The 8294-nt window shown below is 43.1% G+C and overlaps 1 protein-coding gene across 1 annotated transcript in view; it reads left to right on the top strand.

Annotated features, from left to right (window-relative positions):
• The window catches only part of LOC106815963 (sodium-coupled monocarboxylate transporter 1-like), a 42975-nt gene that overhangs the window by 23433 nt on the left and 11248 nt on the right, over nt 1–8294 (top strand). The window contains exons 6-14 of the mRNA XM_014820499.1: nt 3070–3129; nt 3160–3225; nt 3633–3773; nt 4231–4360; nt 6017–6105; nt 6397–6512; nt 6931–7085; nt 7343–7515; nt 8113–8213. Coding sequence (XP_014675985.1) covers nt 3070–3129; nt 3160–3225; nt 3633–3773; nt 4231–4360; nt 6017–6105; nt 6397–6512; nt 6931–7085; nt 7343–7515; nt 8113–8213 — 1031 coding nt within the window. The remainder of the gene's footprint in view (nt 1–3069; nt 3130–3159; nt 3226–3632; nt 3774–4230; nt 4361–6016; nt 6106–6396; nt 6513–6930; nt 7086–7342; nt 7516–8112; nt 8214–8294) is intronic.

Raw genomic sequence — 8294 nt, 5'->3', positions numbered from 1 at the left:
ATGCTGCGTCATGTATTGCGTATGCGTTTATGATTTCACGCTTGAGTTTGAAATGTGCAGGTGCTTTATACATGGCTTATTTGTGCTCTATGCGCGGATTGGCACTGAACTCGCGGTAAGCAAGACGATTGATTCTATACACGGCATGCTTCAACATCGTATACAGCTTATAGTTAATTCCACCATTCGTGGGCGATCGTGCAGCGACTGCATCTTAAAGGAAACCTGGTGGGGCTAAACTCCATGGTAAAGCGGATGAGGCTATTGCTCGGTGTGCACTCACCCGCGCGGGGCGAGTGGGTGAAGGTGGGGGAGAAAAAACACACTCGGTCGCGTCAAGCGGTCAGGCCGTATGGCTGTGTGTATACGAGACATTTCCCGGCAGAAGCGCGCTGAAAATACTGGCGTTACGCCGAAAAAGTATACACCGCCGGTCGTGTCCTTGATCAATCATTGAGTATGGCGCTTCATTTCTCTGGCTCTCACGCACACTCGTTTTATCACTCTTTGTCGCTCTCTGCGCTTCTCTGCTCTCTCTCTATCTCTGCTTTCTCTCCCTCTGTCTTTTCATCACCTCGTTTAGCCCTCTACTCCGTGTCTCTCGTCTCTCGTTCCTCTCTCTCTGCTGCTCTCTCTCTCTCTCTGCCTCTCTCTCTCTCTCTCTCTTCTCTCTCTCGTGTCGCCTACTCTCTCCCTCCCTCGGCCCCTCTCTCTCTCTCTTTCCTCTCATACCATTCTGCGTCTGCTCTGCGTTCCTCTCCCTGGTTTCTCTCTTCTCCTCTCATCTCTTCTCACATCTCTCTCTCTTGCGCGCACTCTCTGCTCTTCCCTCCCTCTCTTCTCTGCTCTCTCTTCTTTCTCTCTACACTTCTCTCTGCTCGTCCTTGCCCTCGCTTTCTATTCTGCTCTCTCTCTCTTCTCTCTCTCTCTCTCTCTCTCTGCTCTCTCTCGTCTCTGTCTCTGCTCTCTCTGGTTTCTCGCCTTCTTCTCGGCCTGTTGCGTCCCGCGGATACGGCGGCTATCGGATGGCGGTTTAAAGCACCGCACGGGGTAAGCACATGCTTCTCTTATTGCAGTGACGGACTGGGCCGTGTGGGCGTCTGTACTGGCTCAGCATAGGCCTGCGTCTGCACTTTCTACACGGACTATCGTAGGTGCGGCCACCGTCCGCGACAGGCAGTGGGCAATGACTTTAGTTATATGGTGGGATATAATATAACACAGCTAGCATGCATTAACATCCAGCAGCTATGCTATAACACATTCGTGGGCCACTATGGTGCTCTCCATCTACATATCTCTATATGGATTATACGCGGGAGTCACATAAACTACATAATTACACAGGGAGAGATCAAAATAGATATGGTTTCTAGTTGCGATTCTAATTGGGAGTAGTAAAATGTTATAGTAATTAACACGGCAAGGAGTAGATAATCGTCAATTTGAGTTTACCTAGTTTTTGCTCATGCAGTGCCGTAGCTTAGCGGAAGGGGAGAGGGGGAGAGGGACAATTTAATTGCCACCCAGGAAAAAAAGTATATACAATCATGGTGCAATGGCGGCAGTTCGCGCAGAACACACATGCACATGGCTTTGGCCTCCAGGAAATGGGTTAGCTACGGCTCCTGTATTAATCTAGATACTAATACTAATAGCTAATACTAATCTATCTAAACTAATACTAATTAGCTAATACTAATACTAATGACTAATACTATAGCTTAATACTAATACTAATACTAATACTAATACTAATACTAATATTAATACTAATTAATACTAATACTAAGACTAATACTAAACTAATACTAATACTAATACTAATATAATATAATAATAATAGGCTAATACCAAATCCTAATATAATACTAATACTAAATACGACACGCGATAGCTGGATAGCCATAGAACCACACCGACACGCGACACGACACGATACCGATAGCCGACACGCGACACGACACTGATATTGACGCTGAGCGGGTCTATGTCCCAAGGGTACTGCCGAACGTACGCTGGTACTATCTAATATGCCGGACCGTACCTCGGCGCTACTTCGCACTAACGAGTCTAGGGAGTCGACTACGCGTACTCGCTACCCGAACCGCGAGACCCCGCCCTATTAACCCTAAATGTCTAACTCCTAACCTAACCGATATCAACATAGTTAGCCACGGGTTACGTTCCGGTATACCAAACGTAGCCCAGGGTACGTTCGCGGAGTACACTGGGGGACATAGACCGCTATGACGAACTGACAGCTAGCTGACACTAACGGCCTAATATTCGATACATTATGATATAGATAGTCCTGCGTTTAGCTGTCAGCACTGACATCTTAATCGTAGCCGGATGTTTCAATTATATGCGGAAGAATGAATAGGATTCGATTCACTCGTAATTTTCCCCACCATAGGCGTTAAATTGAACATTAAAACGAATTTCCAAACATTAGCACATAATATGCGTTAATTTACAAAATATAATCAAGAGCTAATAATACCTAAAAGAGGTATTATTAGCTCTTGATATAATGCATAACCCACGTGTGCGTTAGTCGTCAGGAATATTGGAGGCCAGGCTACAGTGATCCTTGAGACTTCTTGTAAAGGTCGGGGGGTTTCTAGGGAAAGTATAAGGCGTGTTAGCATCGGTTAGCATCACTGAATATCATTGTAGTTCTGGGAGGAAGCTTGTGAATATTAAAATGAGTCTCAGGTCGACAGCCTGCAGATTTATCTAGATGCGGACTCAATGTTGGGAATGGTTGAAACGCAACGCGTTGTCTGCTTTCACGTTTAATGATTTGCAATAATAATTATTTAGGGCATAGCAATAATATATAATAATAATAATAATAATAATAATAATGAATAATAATAATATATAATTATATATACATGCAATGATTTTGCATGTTAATAAGTTATGGGCTTTAGCCAGTACTCTGTTCTTTCCGGCTGTGGTGGCGATACAACGAACGTGCTGGGTGTCGGATAAATGATGTAAGGGCTTCCGGCTATTCCATTACTGTTTACACCGCATGACTGGTTGCTCCGCAGGGCTGATGAGGGGCGGTGATGTGGACAGCAGCTTTCGTAGATCGCTGCTTCATGTTGCGGCATGGTAGCTGTCGTGACTCAGGGCAGGATAGAGGTGCGGGGTGCTCATCAAGCGCATGGGGAAGCTCGGCCAAACAGTCGGATCGCATAGAGTTCTTGAGTAGGTCTATGTGTGTGTGGTTTGTCGTGTTGTGGTGTGTTTGTGTGTTGTGTGTGTGTGTGTGTGTGTGTGTGTGTGTGTGTGTGTGTGTGTGTGTGTGTGTGTGCGTAAATGTGTGTATATATATGCGTATGTGCGTGTGTGTGCGCGCGCCCGTGTGTGTGTGTATGTGTGCGAGCATGCGTACGTACGTACGTACGTGTGTTCCTGTGCGTGTATGCGCGCGCGTGTGTGTGTGTGTGCGCTTGAGTTTTTGCGTGTATGCGTGCGTGCGGGTGTGCGTACGTATGGGTGTGTGTGTGTGCGTGTATGCGCGTGCGTGTGTGTGTGTGTGTGTTTCCCTACGTATGTACGTCCAAGCGTGAACCTCTCCCCAGATAATCACGTGCTATTCTGCTCGCTCACAGCTTCAGCGTTGATCCGCTGCAGAGGCACACCTTCTGGAGTCTGGTGGTAGGTGGCGCATTCACCTGGACCGCTATATACGGAGTCAATCAGGCACAGGTGCAACGTTGCAACACCTGCCCGAAACTACGCAGCGCCCAGATGTGAGCACATACACCGAATTTTTCGGTCGAATAATTAATTTTTTTTAATCATTTTTCTAGCAAAAAGTTGATAGTGTAAACCCAGCTTTTGCTCTACGATTGACTGCCTCGCCCCAGAGGACTGTCAGTGTAGAATAGGAGTACACGTGTTCATAGCAGACGCTGCTGATACAGAGCATATAACTGTCTGATCCTGGATGCAACACACTCTACGAGTCGACAGACAACACCACCGCCACAAACAACCCCAACAGCAGCAGCAGCGGCAACAACAACAGCAATAACAACAACAACAACAACAACAAAAACAACAACAACAACAGCAGCAACAACAACAGCAGCAGCAGCAGCAGCAACAACAACAACGTGATAATATAATCCAATCATATTATACATCCGTACATACTCTTATGCGCACTAACGTGATTTTAATATAGTCGTGCTATATATTACACAGAGCGATGTGGATCAACCTACCGGGACTGACTGCACTGGCGACTATCTGCTCTCTGGCTGGTCTTGTCATCTATGCTGTCTACGCCCAGTGTGACCCTCTCACGACAAAGACCATCCTCGCTAAGGACCAGGTATGATAACCTATAGTTACAGTCCACCGTAATTTCTAATAATTTAAGGCCTCGCTTTGCCGATAGCGAGTGGAGTGATTTTTGTCGAGCATACGTAGTGTAATAATGCGGTAGGTAGGCCTACTACAGAATCTATACGGTACATGTATACTGGGACTTGCGATGGGTCACGAGTGGGTTATCGTGTACAGGGAACGTTGAGAGACGCGATTTTGTAATAATTTACAAGCTTCTACAGTTACACATACACGTGAGCGGCTTGCGAGGAGTGATGAAGACACAATAACGGTCCGATAGCAGTTTAAGGTCGATGTCCCATGATCGGCCATCTTGTTTTTTTAATATTTTTGTTTTAGTTTAAGAAATCGATTTTCTTGTTTTATTTGTGATCGGACGTCCCATTTATTGTGATAAAAAACCGATGGCTGAGCGCGATGTGGTTGTGTCTGCAGAAGGTACTGGTAGTGGTAATTGCAGTACGCGGACGCCGTATGTGGCGTGTCCCTGTCAGAACCGCTCAGTCACTTGCCGCAGCCCTACATAGCCTAGCACTACAAACACATAATAATAGAGAATAGAAATAGATTGGAAGATAAAGAAACTGGAGGGTACGCATGTCGTGCTATGTGAGTAAAACCTTGACATGTCCGTGTGCAGTGCGACTAGGAGCCTTTGTGTGTACCGACATAGATTCCCTATTATGCGGGCAACCGAGTGTATACGTGGGGCGTGTTATCAACATGCCACAACTCGTGAGTGTAAAGTCTGGCTGCGAGCTGCCCACAAAGTTTCACGATTGAACAGTATTTTCGTTTTCATTTCTACACCTCAGACTTGGCTCGCTTAATCTCTATTTGAATTACCAACTCAATCGAGAGCGTTCACAACTTACTGTCAGCCTATCGATTAGGGTTCCTTCCGGGATAAATCGCTGTTAGTGAAACACAGCATTTAATCGTAAAGCAGTGGATCGAATAAGCAAGACACGCGTTTTAATATCATAACCAATTATATGCATACAACCAGGAGGGAATAACAACAAATTATGTCTCAAACCTAAGAAAAGAATTCCGTATTTATATATCTACTCCTGATACAACTTGAATGACAGAGATGGGTAGACAAGCTGCGCATGCGCAAAGCTGCTGACAGGCACAATTTAGCTATGAACGGGAGTTAATAAAGACAAACTTAAATCTTTATTAACTCCTGCTATAAACTAATGTTAGTCTATGTATTAATTATGTAGGAAAATATAGTGGTGTCAAGAGTTAAAACAGTGCATGTGCTTCTGTAGTATATAATGAATTATTATAATGATTATTATAATTATTATAATATGTATTATATATATATATATAAATATATAGATATATATATATATTGTAATTATTATAATGAATTATAGTATGTATAATTATATATATAATAAATAATATATAATAATAAGTATAATTATAATTATAATCATACGGAAATATAAAAGAGTCTGAATCTTGGGTGAGATTTTTGCTGCTTCCTCATCATGGCTTCCTCTCCCTTGTGTAGCTGCTGCCTCATCATGGCTTCCTCTCCCTTGTGTAGCTGCTGCCTCATCATGGCTTCCTCTCCCTTGTGTAGCTGCTTCCTCATCATGGCTTCCTCTCCCTTGTTTAGCTGCTGCCGCTGTTCGTGATGGATCACCTGAGCTTTCTGCCAGGTCTACCTGGGCTGTTCGTCGCCTGCCTCTTCAGCGGTGCTCTCAGGTATGCGCGCTTTCCCTATACCTGTCAATCAACAGGGTGATCGTGTAGAACCATAGGTTTAGTTGATATATTAATAATGATACATACGCATTTCTCATTGCTTTATTATTATTATAATTATTATTATTATTAATACTATTAATGTTATTTTTTATTGTTCTTATTATTATAATCATCATCATCATCATCATCATCAGCATCATCATCATTATTATTATTATTATTTCCAAAGTGGGTCACGGTATTATTATTATTATTATTATTATTATTATTATTATTATTCGTTATCAGTACGATCTCGTCTGGTCTCAACTCGCTGGCTGCGGTCACGTTGGAAGACATCATTAAGCCGTACGTCTTCAAGAACCTCGCTGATGAGCGATACGCCCTCATCTCTAAGGGCATGGGTACGTATACGTATAATATAATTATACTTTACTGATACTTATACTTACACTTATAAGTATAAGTTATACTTATACTTATACTTGTTAATTTAGACGCTAATTGATTGCATTAATTTGTATTGCCGAACTCAATATGTATCATAGGTGGTATAAGTATATAACTGTGAGATACAACAACGCACGCCCGACCGTCCAAGGACGTTGAAATGTGCAATGACAACGCTTCCGTTGGGGCTACTAGCGTGATGACGTCAACGAACAGACGAATAATAACACCATTTACATAAAATCCCTACTCAATTTTATCTAACAGGCCAGCAACTATCAGATGTACACGTCGTATAATATAGTATATATACGCGATTTCACGTAGACATTGTTCGAGGGGTTTAGTTACACTGTCGCGATGGCGTTGCAGCGATACTGTACGGTGGCGCCGCCATCGGACTGACGGCCGTGGCGGCACAGCTGGGTGGAGTCCTGCAGGCGGCTCTCAGCATCTTCGGCATGATAGGAGGACCACTGCTCGGTCTCTTCTCTCTCGGCATCTTCTTCCCCTGGGCGAACAAATGGGTGAGAAGCGATTCGACGACAACCGAAGCTAAATGACTAAATATTTATTATGTGTATAATAACAATAATTATAAGTGTTGGATGAGGTGTTTGGACGGTTACACTTAATTTGTACGGACAATTATGCTATCCATTTATGTAATATATCCTTTGACCTTGTTTGATACGTGGATAGGCATCGCGGCTAGAACTCTGATGTGAATTCTCAACATCAGTGTGCGTGCGCGTGTGTGCGACGCGGTACCTACTGGTTTCAGGGAGCAATATTTGGTCACATTGGAGGACTGACAATTTCTTTCTGGATTGGTCTGGGAGCGTATGTGAACAAGCCAAACTTTTACACGAATCCCACCTCCATCGACGGCTGCAGCAACGACACTCTAGCCTACGCCAATCTTACACTGCCCTACGAGAAAGCACCGTTCGTTGAGTGAGTGCAACATGAATTATAAACTTAATTATGTAGCGCACGTGCGTGCGTGTGTGTGTGCGTGCGTGCGTGCGTGCATGCGTGTATGTGTTCGTGCATGCGTTCGTATATGCGCGCATGCGTGTTTGCGTGCATGCGTACGTGGGTGCGTGCTTGCTTGCGCGTGAGCGCCCGTCTGTTTTATGCTTCGTTATAGCATTATTATTCTCCAGTAGTTCCGATAATTTATACAAGGACTGTAAATTGGCTTTGATTCTCTACTTCTTATTAATAAAAAAGCAAAAATTCCCCCAAATACATTTATTATTAACAATTATTTTTTTATGTTTTTTAATCTAAAAATTAAATAATATAATAATAAATTTGAATATTATAATATTAGTATAAAATATCATTAATAGTTTTTGCTTTCTGTTTCATTAAAAATGAACACATTCCTACATTTATTATTGACAACATGTATTTTTTATCTTGAAAGGTACCAACTGCTATATGTACTGCATATCTATTCTTCTTGTTGTGTTGTATGTAGTCGGTGCATCACCCGGTAGCTATAACCGGCGCACTGATATATATTTTCTTCTATTTCACCTCTAGAAAGGAGGTGTTCCCGCTCTACAGGCTGAGCTATATGTGGTATAGTGCGGTTGGCTGTATGTCTGTCATAGTGTTAGGTCTCATCATTAGTTTTATGACAGGTAACAATGATACGTACCCTTACTCGTTATACCACTCATTCTCTCTCTCTCTCTCTCTCTCTCTCTCTCTCTCTCTCTCTC

The sequence above is a fragment of the Priapulus caudatus genome, unplaced genomic scaffold (assembly GCF_000485595.1).
Source record: "Priapulus caudatus unplaced genomic scaffold, Priapulus_caudatus-5.0.1 Scaffold1249, whole genome shotgun sequence".
Taxonomy (NCBI): Eukaryota; Metazoa; Priapulida; class Priapulimorpha; order Priapulimorphida; family Priapulidae; genus Priapulus; species Priapulus caudatus.
The sequence above is the reverse complement of the archived record's forward strand: the minus strand, read 5'-3'. Positions and strand labels throughout refer to the sequence as shown.